Raw genomic sequence first — 17,400 nt, forward strand, 5'->3', positions numbered from 1 at the left:
TGTTTCAAAATTGGGGTGATGATCAGGCTTGGCAGGGAAGGGGTGAGAGAGTCAGGTGGGATACCCTGCTACTCAGGTCTGCAGTTATAATTAGTGCAGAAGGTGTAGTTGCATTGGGGCTCAGGAATGGGAGGGGGGTTTTCTGTTTCCGGTTTTTAATGTATTTTCTCATAAGTCTCACATTTAGTGTGGCTTATGAGATACTAAATATCTGCCTGTTAAATGATCTCATACACACCACCCCCTGTGCTCAGCCCTGCTCTTTTCGCTTGCTCCAGTCATTCCATGGAGTTTTGGAGGGGGCCCGACTTCAAAAGATTTTGGGAGGGGGGGCTCAGTGTAAAAAAGATTGAAGACCTCTGGAGTAGAGAGTACTAAAGAGTGAGTAGTAGAGAGTACTAAAGAGTAGTAGAGAGTGAGTAGTAGAGAGTGAGTAGTAGAGAGTGAGTAGTAGAGAGTGAGTAGTAGAGAGTGAGTAGTAGAGTGGTAGAGTGAGTAGTAGAGAGTAGTAGAGAGTAGTAGAGTGAGTAGTAGAGAGCAGTAGAGTGAGCAGTAGAGAGTAGAGAGGAGTAGAGAGTAGAGAGGAGTAGAGAGCAGTAGAGAGTGGAGAGCAGTAGAGAGTGAGTAGAGTAGAGAGTAGTAGAGAGCAGTAGAGAGTGGAGAGCAGTAGAGAGTGAGTAGAGTAGAGAGTAGTAGAGAGTGAGTAGTAGAGAGTGAGTAGTAGAGTAGTAGAGAGTGAGTAGTAGAGAGCAGTAGAGAGTGAGTATAGAGTACATAGTGGAGAGTAAGTAGTAGAGAGTGAGTAGTAGAGTGTAATAGAGAGAGAGTGTAGAGAGTGAGTAGTAGAGAGTAGTAGAGAGTGAGTAGTAGAGAGTGAGTAGAGAGTGAGTAGAGAGTGAGAATAGAGTACATAGTAGAGAGTAAGTAGTAGAGAGTGAGTAGTAGAGAGTAAGTAGTAGAGAGTGAGTAGTAGAGAGTGAGTAGTAGAGAGTGAGTAGTAGAGAGTAAGTAGTAGAGAGTAAGTAGTAGAGAGTGAGTAGTAGAGTAATAGAGAGAGAGTGTAGAGAGTGAGTAGTAGAGAGTAGTAGAGAGTGAGTAGAGAGTAGAGAGTGAGTAGAGTAGCGATTGAGTAGTAGAGTGAGTAGTAGAGTGAGAGTAGTACACAGTAGAGAGTAGTAGAGCGTGAGTAGTAGAGTGAGAGTTGTAGAGAGTGAGTAGTAGAGAGTGAGTAGAGAGTGAGTATAGAGTACATAGTAGAGAGTAAGTAGTAGAGAGTGAGTAGTAGAGAGTAAGTAGTAGAGAGTGAGTAGTAGAGAGTGAGTAGTAGAGAGTGAGTAGTAGAGAGTGAGTAGTAGAGAGTAAGTAGTAGAGAGTAAGTAGTAGAGTGTAATAGAGAGAGAGTGTAGAGAGTGAGTAGTAGAGAGTAGTAGAGAGTGAGTAGAGAGTAGAGAGTGAGTAGAGTAGCGATTGAGTAGTAGAGTGAGTAGTAGAGAGTTAGAGTGAGTAGTAGAGCGAGAGTAGTAGAGCGTGAGTAGTAGAGTGAGTAGTGGAGTGAGAGTAGTAGAGAGTGAGTAGTATAGTGAGTAGTATAGTGAGTAGTAGAGAGTAGTAGAGTGAGTAGTAGAGTAGAGAGAGTAGTAGAGAGTAGTAGAGAGTGAGTAGAGAGGAGTAGAGAGTGAGTAGAGAGTGAGTAGAGAGTGAGTAGAGAGTGAGTAGGAGAGTGAGTAGGAGAGTGAGTAGGAGAGTGAGTAGGAGAGTGAGGAGTAGAGTGAGGAGTAGAGAGAGGAGTAGAGAGAGGAGTAGAGAGAGGAGTAGAGAGAGGAGTAGAGAGAGGAGTAGAGAGAGGAGTAGAGAGGAGTAGAGAGGAGTAAAGAGGAGTAGAGAGTGAGGAGTAGAGAGTAGTAGAGAGTGAGTAGTAGAGAGAGAGTAGTAGAGAGTAGAGAGTAGTAGAGAGTGAGTAGAGTAGAGAGTGAGTAGAGTAGAGATTGAGTAGTAGAGTGAGTAGTAGAGTGAGTAGTAGAGTGAGAGTAGTAGAGAGAGTAGTAGAGTGAGAGTAGTAGAGAGTAGTAGAGTAGTAGAGAGACGTAGAGAGTGAGTAGTAGAGAGTAGTAGAGAGTGAGTAGTAAAGAGTAGAGAGTAGTAGAGAGTGAGTAGAGAGAGTAGAGAGTAGTAGAGAGTGAGGTGAGTAGAGAGTAGTAGAGTAGTCGGGAGTAGAGAGTAGTAGAGAGTGAGTAGTAGAGTGAGTAGTAGAGAGTGAGTAGTAGAGAGTGAGTAGTAGAGAGTAGAGTAGAGTAGTAGAGAGTGAGTAGTAGAGAGTGAGTAGTAGAGAGTGAGTAGTGGAGTAGAGAGTGAGTAGTAGAGAGTAGTAGAGGTAGTAGAGAGTAGTAGAGTGAGTAGAGAGTAGTAGAGAGTGAGTAGAGTAGAGAGTGAGTAGTAGAGAGTAGTAGAGAGTAGTAGAGTGAGTAGTAGAGTGAGTAGTAGAGTGAGTAGTGGAGTGAGTAGTAGAGTGAGTAGTAGAGTGAGTAGTAGAGTGAGTAGTAGAGTGAGTAGTAGAGAGAGTAGTAGAGAGAGTAGTAGAGAGAGTAGTAGAGAGAGTAGTAGAGAGAGTAGTAGAGAGTAGTAGAGAGTAGTAGAGAGTAGTAGAGTAGTAGAGACAGAGAGTGAGTAGAGTAGTAGAGAGACGTAGAGAGTGAGTAGTAGAGAGTAGTAGAGAGTGAGTAGTAAAGAGTAGAGAGTAGTAGAGAGTGAGTAGTAGAGAGTGAGTAGTAGAGAGTGAGTAGTAGAGAGTGAGTAGTGGAGTAGAGAGTGAGTAGTAGAGAGTAGTAGAGGTAGTAGAGAGTAGTAGAGGTAGTAGAGAGTAGTAGAGTGAGTAGAGAGTAGTAGAGAGTGAGTAGTAGAGAGTAGTAGAGTGAGTAGTAGAGTGAGTAGTAGAGTGAGTAGTAGAGTGAGTAGTAGAGTGAGTAGTAGAGTGAGTAGTAGAGTGAGTAGTAGAGAGAGTAGTAGAGAGAGTAGTAGAGAGAGTAGTAGAGTGAGAGTAGTAGAGAGAGTAGTAGAGTGAGTAGTAGAGTGAGAGTAGTAGAGAGTAGTAGAGAGTAGTAGAGAGTAGTAGAGAGTAGTAGAGAGTAGTAGAGAGTAGTAGAGAGTAGTAGAGAGTAGTAGAGAGTAGTAGAGAGTAGTAGAGTAGTAGAGACGTAGAGAGTGAGTAGAGTAGTAGAGAGACGTAGAGAGTGAGTAGAAGAGAGTAGTAGAGAGTGAGTAGTAAAGAGTAGAGAGTAGTAGAGAGTGAGTAGAGAGAGTAGAGAGTAGTAGAGAGTGAGGTGAGTAGAGAGTAGTAGAGTAGTCGGGAGTAGAGAGTAGTAGAGAGTGAGTAGTAGAGTGAGTAGTAGAGTGAGTAGTAGAGAGTGAGTAGTAGAGTGAGTAGTAGAGAGTAGAGTAGAGTGGTAGAGAGTGAGTAGTTGAGAGTAGCAGAGAGTGAGTAGTAAAGAGTAGAGAGTAGTAGAGAGTGAGTAGAGTAGGGAGTTGTAGAGAGTAGAGAGTTGTAGAGAGTAGTTGAGAGTAGTAGAGAGTGAGTAGTAGAGAGTGAGTAGTAGAGAGTGAGTAGTAGAGAGTGAGTAGTAGAGAGTGAGTAGTAGAGAGTGAGTAGTGGAGTAGAGAGTGAGTAGTAGAGGTAGTAGAGAGTAGTAGAGTGAGTAGAGAGTAGTAGAGAGTGAGTAGGGAGAGTAGCAGAGAGTGAGTAGAGAGTAGTAGAGCGTAGTAGGCTCCGAAGATGAAACCACGCCTCTGTGTCTGAGGGACATCTGTGTCACTGCCCCAGGGCAGCAGCTCTAAAAGAAAAGAGCAGAAGTGAAAGCACAGCGAGGCCAACAAAGGGAGGGGCAGGGCTGCTTAATGGATCGGGGAGGAGATGAGTGGTGGGGGGGCTATTCTTTCACTGTGCACAACTGTGCCTTAGCTGGGGATTACGTTGAATTTATCCCCACAGTGCTCTCTCAGATGAGTGTGCAAGTTAATGTGGTCAATTTTACTAAACGTTCAATGCAATAAATTAACCATCTGAGCATTAAACTAGTTCTACAAGAAGAAGGATTTGACATGTGCGAATAGCTAAGAAACATGACATCAGTACTAGTAGCATTGTAATGAGGTCAAGAGAACCAGCAGCAGATGAGAAGCAGGGTAGACACGTGAACAGCAAAAGAGCCCCATCTGCACCGGCCTCCAAAAATCACTAACTCATGACCATAGAATCCACGGAACCCAGCACAATCCAAAGGTAACAATAGTCTCTATATACAGAAAAGCACAATAACACATCAAGACTAACAATAAGAAAAACTGAGGACCGATAAAAGCAAAACCCAGCACAGTGAATTCAAATTATTATACATTAAATGTACACAAAATGAAAATACACAGTAATCAGGCAAGTAATCATCTGTAGAAACACATTTAAAAGAGCATTAGTCAACAGCAACAAGGCCCGGGTTAAATACACAGCAACAACATCGGAAAGGAGATGCAATAATAACATGTCTGCTTGCATAACAGATAAATGTTACAAAACTAACTTCTCCGTGCACTGAAAACAATTCCCAAGGACTCATCTATAGTTTGGAGGGGTCTGAAAATCCTTTTGCTTCTGAAAGAAAATCTAAATGCGGAGTAGGAGCACCCGGAAGAATTTCCTCCCCCAAATGGAGAGCGGAAAATTCAGCCGATCATTGTACTCCGAATTAAGACTGTCCTCCTGAACTGGGAGGATGCCTAGTTCCCTTCAAACTCTAAATGAAGTCCATCGAGATGTGAGTAGTGCTCAAGCAACCGAGGCCAACAAAGGTAGTGCTCAAGCACAGCGAGGCCAACAAAGGGAGGGGCAGGGCTGCTTAATTGATCGGGGAGGAGAGGGGGGGGGGGGGGGACTACTCTTTCACTGCGCACAACTGTGCCTTGGCTAGGGTTTACATCGAATGACGCGGCTCGGGAGTAAACACAAACAAGCCCCACAACGGTGCCTTTAAGTGCAATAGTGCAATGTACATTTGTAGCCACATAATTGACACAGCAACCAACTCTCGGTCTGGTCAGCAACAGGAAATGCCTCAGAGAGCACGGAACGTTAAATTTAAAAAAAAAATGCATACCACACGTTAATAAAATAACCGTTTGTGGGACTGATGTGGAGGGAAGGGGGATAGAAGACATTACAGCGTGACAGGAACTGAAAGGAAAAGAGGCGAAATCGCAAGAAGGGGAAAACGGGGTGAGAGATTGGTATTCTGGTAGGCGGCAACATTTAAGCAACATGTCTCTGAGATAGACAGACGAAAGGGGAAACAAATAGTGCTTTCCCAGTAATTAAAGGCAAAAGTGTAACGCCGCGGGTAAAAGATCCAATCACGGTGGGTGTGCCTAAAAGGAGACAGGTTGGCAACAAGGAAGGATTGACATGCCTTCAGTGCAATCAATGCACTACCTTAGGCATAATTTGTGGCGCCAAACGACGCACACGAATGAAAGCTGAAGGCGGAGCAGGGACGAGGCTTCTGGAATCGTATCGATTCCAAGAAGCCTCGTATGACGAGAGCAACGCATGCGCTGCTTACGTCAGGCCGAGACCTAAAAAGGCTGCAATGCGGAAACCACTTTAGCTACTACATTTCCAATTACCACTACATTTAAGCAACTTTTCACAGTCACTCACCCTGAATACTTAGGTTGTCAGGACATAAATACTATCTCAACATTTTAAAAATGCTGATAGCTAAATTATGACAGTATGACATCATTAGACCTTGCAACATTAATGGTTTTAATGGCACATTTTTTAGATCATATGCATTTTTTGGAAATGTTTCTTCCCCAACAGCCCGTGCATGTAACTTACCTGGTCGAGAAGCACATTCTGCCACATTCGGAAGATGCTTAAGTAGCTTCTATCTCTGGCCGCAAATGAAGTGAAGAAAAACTGTGGGGAGGGAAAAGCAAGTGTTGTCATGCCCACCTTTGTTAAATACCGGAGCAACAAAACATTACATATCCCAGTAATGACAACTCTATCATACACTTGCTAAACCGTTTACCCCAAATACATTTATGCTATGTATTATGAGTTGCACGCATACTATTGGTGTACACTCATCAGCAGCCTTTGCGGAATTAGAAAAGAAACCGGTGAGTGTATACCTTCTTGTTAGAGGTGTGAGATGTACTGAAATACGATTGGCAATATGAATACAAGAATGCATAAAAAGTATGCCGCAGCATGAAACTGTTTTTTAAATAAAAAACTAACATTTTATTGGATTTTGAGTAGCAAGGGAACAGTAAATAACATTACAAAATAAAGTCAGGACAGATGTCGCAGAAAAAGAACCAAGATACATAACCCCACAAACTTCCCTTGTTCCAATTTCCGACCGCCCCATCCTTCCCCCGAATCTCAGGATTAAGGCTGTATCTGGCCGCATGTTGCTATAATCCATTAATCCTAGTAGGTGTGGATTTCTGTCTCCAACGTAGCCACTCTAAAAGTACCCAGTATAATGTGAAAGCTTCGATATTCTGCCCCCTTCCCCCATATTTTCAAGTGTTTTTTGGGGTATCCTCTATCATCATACACTGGTTTCTCAATGCTCACACATCGATCTAACCATTTCCGCCACTTCACCAAGGAGTGGGAATGGACATCTTTCCAATGTTCCGGAATGCAATGTCACGCTTTGCTCCGGTTAGTCCCAGCTAGAGCAGAGTCAATTTGTGGCAGGTACCGTCCAGGTCTCAATTAATGTGTAGGAGCACCAATTTTGGATCCAATGGTAAATTCCATCTCAAGATCAAGCCTAGACAGCTAGGACAGATCCATGTTGTGTGGAGAAAGTCTCAGTACTGTGCCCAACATGTAAGATAAGTAGGGGATGCTAATATTCCCATCCTTCACAGTCTGCATTGCGTAAGGTATCTTCTGTGTAGGTCTTTCAATTATATTAGGCAAAGAGCTTCCCTGCCTCCCGCCCACTCATCGTCTGTGAGGGTGTCCACATCCCACTCCCAAAAGGAGTAAAGAGCTTCTGAGGGGTCTGTCGTGTAGTGACTCACTGTATGATAGAGTAGTGTCACTTTGTGGTTGGTCAGTTCACCCAGGAGTCGTTTAGTCTCCAAGGGTTACATTTTGGAAGGTTCGAAATGTATGGTGTCAGAGCATGCCTAATTTGTAAATGGCTATAAAATTGGCTATGGTGTTGGTCGACCTCACTTTGTAGGGTCTCGTAGGATTTAAGTGTCTTGCCCTCCATTACGTCCCTTAGAGTAGTAATACCAAGGCATCCCTTGGAGAGGATGTTGCTTTACGGCTAGAGCGGTCGACTTTGAAGCGAGGGAACCGGGTTTGAGTCTCGGCAAAGGCGTTCATCATCCTGTGATTCTGGGCAAATCACTTAATCTCCCCGTGCCTAATAAAAATGGATGTGTCCATCTGTGACGAAACTGGTGCTCATTGTGAGAAGTTGGCCTGGTATATGCTTTTCACTTGTTAAAGTGGGCCCCTTGTACCAGTCCAAACAACCCTTATTGATGATTAGGTTAAAGACAACCTTTATTGAAAGCTATCCTAGTGGTAGCTATGGAGAGCAGCCTTCAGGCTAAGTTTCGAAGGAATGTAAGGCAGCTTGGTTTACCAGATTAGAACCTCCGGAATGACCAAATGAAAGGAGAACCACACAAGAAATATATAAAATATATGCATTTATTACTAAACACTCTCTACTAACCTCTTTATGAGATTAGAGAACACTAGAACAACAGTAAATAGCACAATACACAGTGGGCTCCAGGGGGAGACCAAACCATATACTAAGAAAGTGGTATAACAACCACGACTTGATTAGACACAGTGCCTAGACTACTAAGAATCACTGGGACCCCAAGGAACCACCCAAGGTAGTGACACAGGGGACCCACGGAGGACGGGTGCAGTGTGAGAACACAGACGTGAGCTCTGTACAACTCTATGGAAAAGTCGCGGTTGGAATTTTAAAGATTAAGGACACTTCGGAGAGGACTTTAATCAAACCCAGTCAAACAAAGAAGGTTCTATGGCCAGCACCCTTGAGAGTACCGAGATACCGTGTTACCTATCCCAGAGGAGCCGGGTGCATAGGAGGTCAAGTGATGTCGAAAACCTTCGTAGTTTTCAAAGGCGTGCTGTGGAAAAGTGCTGCTTCCGGGAAGATGAAAAGTCTCCAGTGTGATCCAAGCCTGGATTGGAGCTGAGAAGAACCTGAAAGCAGAGGGGACAGAGTCTGGGTCACTTCATAGTGACCAGGGGCACGATAGACGAATGCCCACCGATGTTGGGTGTTTCAGGTGAGAAGAGGTGAAGCTCGACTCTGCAGCCACGAGGCCCAGGAGACGTCGACGACGACCAAAGTCCAGAGGTAAGCTGTCCCACGAAGGATGTCAAGTGCTGGGGTGGGGGGGGGGGGGGGGGGGGGGGGATGGGAGGGGAGTCAGTGTCTGGATTGAACACCAACAAGCCTTGGCAGCTGCAACCCACGTGGGCAGAGGAAAGATGCTTCGGTGAGGACCAGCAAGGTCCTGGGGACTCTCCAAGCTATGGAGAGTCGGGGCTCGTCTGGAGCAACCAGGTAAGCCCACAGAAAGTCAAAGTTACCTTCACAGGGACACACATCCCTACGGACCAGGGATCGCGAAGGGACCTCGAGCTGAATCACAAAATACCAGCCCACGGAACACTCGTGGAGTGTAGGCCGGAAATCAGTGGAATTATTGCTCGAGCCCAAAGCGCAGCCTCAGGGGTCGTCAAAAAGCATATGCTGCTGCAAATGTACACGGTGCACAGGGGTTCGGGTTGCACAGTCCCCACGAGGGATAAGGGTCTCAGAATAGCTGAGAGCGCAGATCAACCTCAGAGACCACGGGAACCCACCTCCTGTGTTGCAGAAATCTTCGGAGTTCTCAGGAGCTCGGGAGATGCAAACCGGTCAGATGCGTTTAGGTGCCTGCCTTGCAGGGGAGTAACTCCTGTACTCCAAGGGAGAGTCTTCAGTCGTCCAGCGTCATGCAGATCGTCGAAGTACTTGGTTTCTGCAGCAGAGATTAGTCCAGGTAAAATCTAAAGTCCTGTAGTCAGGGGTTCCTACTTTATACCCAAGGAAGGGGTGGGACAAACTCTGGGAACACACCTATGGGAGGGTCAGGACAGAGGGGTGGCTACACCCATGTCCTTTGTCCAGTTTCCCGCCACAGCACGAGCAAATGGCTCCTGCAACCGGTCTGAGCTGGGCTATGCACAGGGACACCAAATGTGCCCCCAGTGCAGACATCAAAGCACTCTCAGAGTGCACCCACCCAGCCCCAATTCACTAAAGCCTGTCTGGGAGGTGGTCACACCTCCCTGTGACAGGAAACCTATTGTCAAGCCTTCCCCTGCTTGAGCTTGGCTCAGCAGCAGGAGGGCAGACTCGTGTCTGTGGCTGGAAGCATCCATTTTGTGATGCCCAGGTCAAGAAAGCTGGTACCGGGTAGCCCGGAATGTCACATTTGCCCCTCTAGGAGAGTGGAATCATACCATGATTCCAAGGTGTTTGACACCAAATTTGATTTGATTTGATTTATTTATTTATAAAGCGCACGTTTGCCCATGGGCGTCTTGGCGCCCATGGGCAAACACAACATGTTTCCATGCAGCCGTTTTAAAGTTAGCATTTACTGCGAGGTTATAATGCACTTTAGTATATATGGTTGGCTGCATCACAAACAACCCCGGAAAATAGGTTCCGAAGGCTGCAGAGGGGCTATGCTCATGCATGGGCACCCTCTCACATAAAACCCAGCACCCTGCCTTCAGGATTGATAAGGCCTGCTGTAGGGGTGACAGATAGGTTTATATGTGCAGTAATATAGGATAGATATAATGAACCTATACCTAAGTAAGGGGTGCATGCACCACCTTACACAGGCTGCTGTAGCAGACCTGTGGTGTCATTTTGAATGGTCTCCTAGGGGTGGCATAATACATGCTGCAGCCCCTGGGAGGCCTCTGGGGTACCTATGCCCTGGGTACATAGTATACCATATACTAGGGACTTATAAGGTTACCCCAGAATCCAATCTGGAGTGTACCTAAAGTACATGCAATCAATTTAGAAGAGAAAGCAGCTAGGTTGGAGTCCTGGATAGCAGGATCCCAGCCAGACTAAGTCAAAAACAGTGAAACATCAGCAAAAAAGTGGGGGTAACTATAGGAAGCAGATCCTACTCTCCTACACTCATGTAAAGCACTCCGATACTTGATTGCTCGGGTCTAGTTTGTGCTATAAAAAACTCAAATAAATAAATGTATTAAAAATCTCATCCCTGGAATCCCTCCAGTGTGATAACTTGTCCTAGCATATCCCCGACTCACAGTGGGGTTTGTTTAGTCAAGGGGCTGAAACACCCTATGTGTCTGAGGGAGAAACTCAATGTTTGGACTCCCACTAGTGGGAGCTGTACACACACTGCCTCCATATAGTAGGTGTTAAACCATAGAACCTTCATTTTCTTTAATTTAAATCGGTTTATTACTTTTTGTACTTTTACTTCACCCATGCAGGGTTACAATTGCAAGTAAAGAAGGATGACAAGAGCACAGTATACAATCATTGCTTCCGTGCATGAATGTGTAGCAGTAACTTGCAATAATATTAACAATGTATTCAATTGCAGAAACAATGACACTGACCATAGACAATGAGATTATTGCAGGTAAAAGTTACATATACAAACCAGAAAGTGTTTTTGCAGCTGATTGCTCCCAACATCAGTTTGACACTTCCCCTCGTAAAATGAGCAATAGTGAACAATAACAGAAATAGGCGGTTGAGGACCACAGCCAGTTAATAGCAGGAACACAAATGAAAGAAAAGGATACTTGGAAACCGTCATCATGCCAACCCAGACCCCCTCCCAAACCTCCGACCAGCAACCCACTGCCCCCTAGTTGCCCATTCGAGTAAATTATCCGTGCTCCCCTACAGAGGTCTCAGCTTTAGGGCCCCCATCTGACATGTCGCATGTGCAATCTGCGGGGCGCTCTCCCAGGCAAACACCCACATAGGGCGGCTCTGTGTGTGTTACATCAGCTGGTGAGCCACCCCGGGGTGACTGGGTCTCTGGTGATGGGGAACATCAGCTATGTCCGTATGCAGGTCAGCCATGATCCCATCCCAGCTGCCAGCTAACGGATATGCATGGAGTCCTATGGCATCCCTGATATAAGGCAATGCTTTCTACCTGGGCCCAGTTGGTGAGTCAGCGCATCCAGGTCTCAAGATGCGGAGGATCAGGTGACTTTCACCTGCGTGTTATTAGCCGTTTAACCACTATTAGACCCACCTCCATGAAGCAAGACATGGCTTTATGCTTTTTACCTCACTTAAATAGCCCAAGCACACACACCTCACACATATAGAGGAGTTTGGATTCAGTACAATGCACCAGACAGGCATAAACATCGCTCCAATAACTCTGCAAATGCATGCAGGCCCAGATGTAATATGTCTGAGTCGACCATTCCACAGTGGGGACAGGCGCCGTTGGTACTGTGGTCAGCCAGGTTATAGATTTCTTCATCTCTACCCCAGTGTCATATACCCCGGAGACTATATGTAAGCTCGGAGATTCTGTCCACGCCTGGCAGAGACCTTGCCGCATCACCATGACATCTGCCCCGACCGCCCCAATTTTTACATCCAAGATGTAGCAGGAGTGGTTGATGGCTTGAGGATTTTGGAATTGTCTGATGTAGTGCCAGATTTTGCAGGGTTTCCCTTTGAGTGAATCTCATGCGGCAGGTGAGATGTATGGGTAGTTCCGGTGCCTGGGCAGGGGGCTTTAGCCTTAGCCATACTGACCACATGACAATATCTCCAATGAAATACAGTCGACCTGTCCCGCCTGCCCAGTGAGGCATTGCAAGCATTCAGGGGAACGACCCAAGAACATAGAGGAATCAGTCCCTTCAGCATGAATTGACCATGAGGCATGCAGGCGGTTACTAGTTGTACCTGGCAAGGGTGCTGTCCATTGGCCTCTGTAGGTGCTAGGTTCCCACAATGCTCCTGTGACTCAGAGGGCAGAGTCCCCGATGAACAGGCTCTCAGGCGTGTCCAGAATGTGGCAGAAGCTTCCATGTTCGGGAAACGCTGCGGGGTCAGCCTGCACCAGGTAGTTCAGGCTGGGAGTACAATCCGAGCTCTACAGCAAATCTTCTCAGCAGCCTCTCTGCCCCCCAGCAGCCTCTCCCTGTAGGCCCCTGGCTTAAATCCAGATTAGGGGGGGGGGGGATTGGGAAGGTCCCTGCAGCTGCCCAGGACCACTCCCAATTGCGTCATCAGGTCAGCGCCATGCAAACCCCAGGAGGTGTATGTGCCCCCAGCCCACCCACTCCAGGCTGTAGTGTGAGGACACCCTCCTCCTGTGATGGAGGGGGGGTGGGACTATGCACACTATTACTGCCCACCTCTCACTATCTGTGGCTCTCCACTTTGCTTGGCAGCTGCCTCTGGCACAACCCCGGCCTGCGACCCGACGCTATCGCAAAACGCAGCCCTTCTGCAATCGCCGGGGACCTTGTGAGTCCCACTTATACCTTCCTGGGGCAAGATGGAGTCTCTTGCGGCTTAGTTTTCAGCCGTAGTCACTCTGCTGCAGCCTCTCACCATCCGCGATGGCAAGTGTTGCCCGGCAGCTGCCTCAAGCACACCTCTGGCCCATGACCCAAAGGCGTTCACAAGCCACGATCGCCAGGGGCCACATGTGTCTTTCTTTTCAGGGAATGATAGAGCCTCTTTCGGCTTAGTGTCATAGTGGATTATTTAGGATTTAATGGCGGATGGTGCTGAGCCTGCTCAAGGTGTGTCCACCATCTTCGGTGGTGAAGCCATGTCGTCTTGAAACCATTGTAAAAAGAAACAACGGTATCACACCACTTATCCTACAATTAATGTCGAAAATTAATATTTAGGAAGGTCGTAATGAAAAATTTCCTAGCTAACGTAATGGAAAGTTTTAGTTCTATTAAGGACTCTAAGGTGAGGATTATGCTTTACTTTCTTCACTTTAATTCCATAGCAGCCATTTAATAACATCAACAAAACCACATTTCCCAGAATTCCAGGGAAATTGGAGAAACAAACAACAGACAAGCACATCCCAGAAAGGGCATTGTCCAATCAGAACCCAGGATCCAGCATATAGCCCCTCTTCAGTGTCCTGGTCTTCCTCTTTCGTCGCGAGAGTCATCTTACTTTATGCGTCCTGCTTTCCAGAATCCCCTCCTGGAACCAAAGAAAACGGATCTGAACTAGAAGCTAATCAGCGATTAATTGAATGCATTTCAAACAAACAGTCATTCCAACAGAGAAAAGGATCCGGACCTTGAATCACAAGTACTTAAAACTGTTCTTTAATTGAAAATACATTTCTATACCACCCTGCCCCAACATTATGACAACATGTCAAACGAAGCAGAGAGAACACTTTTCTTACGCTCTGCAGGCGGGCATTCCGGAACCTCTCCGCGGGTGGGATAATCCGCGCCTCAGAGTCCTTAACAGAATTGAAATTTTCCGTTACCTTAGTTAGGAAATTTTTCATTCTATGTCAGGACCGGAGGCTTCGGATTCTGCTAGTTTAAAGCTTACTTACCACCAAGCGGGCCATATCAATAATAGGTTTGAAGTTGAACCTTTTAAAGGTCGAGTCAGAGGACCAATCTGCCGCATTCATAATGTTCTCCAACCTTGCCCCGAGAGTGAATGCCTTGGAGGCAATCGCTCCTCTCGCAGAATGGGCTCCAAAATGCCGAAGGTTAATACGCGCCTCCTGCACAACCCAACATGCAACCGTGGGAGATGACACTGCCGTATGCGGTTTCAGGAGGGCAATCAAAAGCTGCCTCTCCCCTGGAGGTCTGAGCTCCAAAGACATCACCTCATATGCTTTTAAGCAGGGCACCACACACAGCTTAGGGCAGTCTGGAAATTCGGGGTACTCCATCACCCTAATGTGACATTTGGTTCTTCGGTAAATGGTAAAAGAAACCCTGGTAGGGGAAAAGACCCTGCCTGTCATATCCAGGGCCCTAACATCTGAAACTAGTCTACACAAGCTAAGGCAGAGAAGCATCGCCAGTTTAGCAGACCATTCTTTCCTCGACAAGAACTCATTGGATTGCCAGGACAAAAATAAGTTGAGAACCTTGTTCACATCCCATAACTCGGAGTATCGCAATTCAGGAGGTAGAGACAATCTGATCCACCTCAGAAGCCGACATACAAAAGGGTGCTCCCCAACCTGTGCCCCCTGGACAGGAACGTGCCCTGCCGAAATGGCAGACTGAAAGGTATTCACCGACCGGTAGGCCAAACCTTTTTGGGCCAGGCTCGCCAGAAATTCAAGATCTGCACTATGTCCACACCCACGGGATCGCAACCCCGTCATACACACCAATGACACCATTGCCTCCAGGCTGATCGGTATCTCTTGACCGTGCTGTCGGACCAGGCCTTGGACAAGAAGTCTTCAGCATATGCTGAAAGGCCTGGGATCGACCATCGACTCTTGTAATCCTCCATGCCCTTAGGTGTAGGGACCAGTTCAGCACCATCTGATGCAGAACCTGATCCGGATCTAGAAAAAGCTCTGAAAACTGGGGGAGACGGATTGGAAAATCCCAAGGAAGTTCAGGTAGAACTGGCAACCAAATTTGCGACTGCGAAATCGGGGTGATGAGAATCACCTCCGCCCGTTGCCGCCTGATCTGAGCCACAGCTCTTGTGATCATCACACATGGCGGGAATGCATAAGCTTTCTCCTGAGTCCAATCTTGTAAGAAAGCGTCTGTGACTGCCACCAGAGGATCCGGTCTCAAGCTGAAAAACCAGGCAACCTGATGATCCAGTCTGGAAGCAAAAAGATCCACCGAAAAAGGACCCCAAAGGTTCTGCAATATGGCAAAAAACTTCCTTGTGCAACTTCCAAAGACTTTAATGTCGAAAGTGGTGCGTGTGCTAATCGCGACCTAATTTTCCTATCCGGGAAGATACTTTGCTGTCACCGAAATCTGGTGATCAAGACGAAACTGTCAAAGGCTTGTCTTTAGGACCGAGAGAACCTTCGACCGAGTACCACCAAGGTGATTAATGTACTTGTCCTCCGAGGCATTGTCCATCTTGAAAAGGACACACGATTGGACCCGGTCTCTGGTCCAACAACGGACAGTGAAGGACCCTGACAAAAGCTCCAAACAATTGATATATAGAGTCTGCTCCTGCGGTGACCAAGAACCTCCTGTGGAAAAATCCCCACACTGGGCGCTCCAGCCTGATCTGCTGGCGTCTGATTTAATAACCAGGTCTGGAGTGGAGCTGACTATTGCTCGGCCATTTCACCCCTCCATTAGAGTGAGCTACCAGAAAATCTCTTCCAGAGCTTCGTCGGGCAGGGACACTGGATAAGAGTAAGGAAGCCCTCTCCTCAGGTGTCCCGCTTTCCGCCGCTGCAGGGCCCGATAATGCAATGGGCCCTGAAAAATGGCTTGAATGGAGGCGACAGGAGTCCCACCATGCGGGCAATGTCTGCGGGGTATTCTCTCTCCTTGACCAACATCCGGCGAAGCTCGTGATGGTTCTTGGACATCTTCCGCGAAGAAAGGCTGAGAGTTGCCTCGGTAGAGTCTGTCACAAAACCCAAGAACGTGACCTTCTGAGCTGGAACCAACAGTGACTTCTTGGTGTTGATAACAAACCCCAGCCTCTCTAACAGGCTGAACACATGTCGCAACTGTTCTCGCAACCGCCGGGGATCCTGCGCCAAAAGAAGCATGTCATTGAGGTAAACAATAAGGGGCGCCCCCGAGCCCGAAGGTTTTCTACGAAAGCACTGAGCACCTTCGTAAAACACCAAGGAGCAGAAGAAAGCCCAAAAAGCAGACTGGTAAACCCGCAGGTGCCAAAGGAACTGCAGGAATTTCCTGTGCGGCAGAAATATAGGGATAGCCAGGTATGCATCTTTTAAGTTCAAGCGGACCATCCAATCCGCCGGGCATAAAACGTCCCTCAAGAGGTGGATTTGCTCCATTTGAAATGGCGGTAAACCAACCACTCATTGAGCTCATGCAGGTGTAAAACCGGACGCTGCCCCCCATCCGCTTTGTCTACCAAAATCATGTTGCTTATGAAGCCTTGCGGATGCGGCAATGTGAGGCAAATAGCCCCTTTGTCGAGGAGGGAGACCTCTGAATTGATCAGATCCGCTTCAAGTTGTGAAAAGTGGATAGGTCTGGGTCTGCTCTCCTGACTCAGAGTACCTCAGAATTCTATGTAAAAAACCTTGGACTGTTTGCAACACCCAAGCATTGCTCGGGATGGTTTTCCAAAAATGCACAAACCTGGCCAAACGGCCGCCCACTGGAGTGTTGGGAGGCCTGGCTGGTCGATCACCCCCTACCTCTACCGGCTACATGGAAAACCCGGTAGGTGGAAACCCGTTTGATAGGGGATTGGGCCTTATCTAGGGACGTGAAAGTATTCAGAAATTTCCAGAGCTCCTTGATAAAAGGCTTGCCAAACAATCCACCCTGGGCCACCGCCCCCAGCTTCGTAATCCGTCAGGTCCCCCAACTTCGGGTCCACCTTAATAAGCAAGGAGCGCCTCCGCTCTGTGGAGAGCGCACAGTTGGAGTTACCAAGGAACACCACTGTGCGCTGAGCATAACCAGAAAGGGCCTCTGGAGATATCTGGGCACCCGAGGATATGGAGTCCTCGGCCATGTCCAGGATCATAGTGAGTGGACCCAGGACGTCCAAAAGCTCATCCTGGCATGCAGCAACATTGAAAGTCCAGAGAAAGGTTGGGTAGGACCAACAAACGGTCTTGCGACTGCTGCAATAATAATTCAGGAAACGGCAAAAAAAACATGTCCTGTATATTAAAACGACCTAAAGCAAAATGCAATAAAGGGAAAAACACTCATCTGTGGCTGCGAACAGTGATGAAAGAGGAAGACTAGGACACTGAATAGTAGCTAGATGCTGGATCATTGGTTCTGACTGGACAATGCCCTTTCAGGGATGTGCTTGTCTATTTGTTTCTCCAATTTCCCTGGAGTTCTGGGAAATTTGGTTTTGGTGACGTTATTAAATGGCTGCTATAGAATTAAGTAGAGCATAATCCGAAGCCAACGGTCCTGACAGAATTCAATCATATTACAAGAATAGGTGAACAAGTGCTCATACGTGGTACAGACTATAATAAGGTAATTCCAGAAAAAAAAAACACAGAATGCTTATGCATACGACCATAACAAACATAATATATTAAATCATCTATAGGTCTGTA

At 46.9% G+C, this 17,400-nt stretch overlaps 1 protein-coding gene across 5 annotated transcripts in view; it reads right to left on the reverse strand.

Moving 5' to 3' along the window:
* The window catches only part of GRAMD1C (GRAM domain containing 1C), a 1,366,575-nt gene that overhangs the window by 900,041 nt on the left and 449,134 nt on the right, over positions 1-17,400 (reverse strand). For all 5 annotated transcript variants that reach the window (XM_085621077.1, XM_085621075.1, XM_085621076.1 and 2 more), the window contains one exon: positions 5,885-5,965. In XM_085621077.1, the coding sequence (XP_085477203.1) occupies positions 5,885-5,965 (81 nt within the window). The remainder of the gene's footprint in view (positions 1-5,884; positions 5,966-17,400) is intronic.

This window comes from Triturus cristatus, chromosome 8 (assembly GCF_964204655.1).
Source record: "Triturus cristatus chromosome 8, aTriCri1.1, whole genome shotgun sequence".
Classification (NCBI taxonomy): Eukaryota; Metazoa; Chordata; class Amphibia; order Caudata; family Salamandridae; genus Triturus; species Triturus cristatus.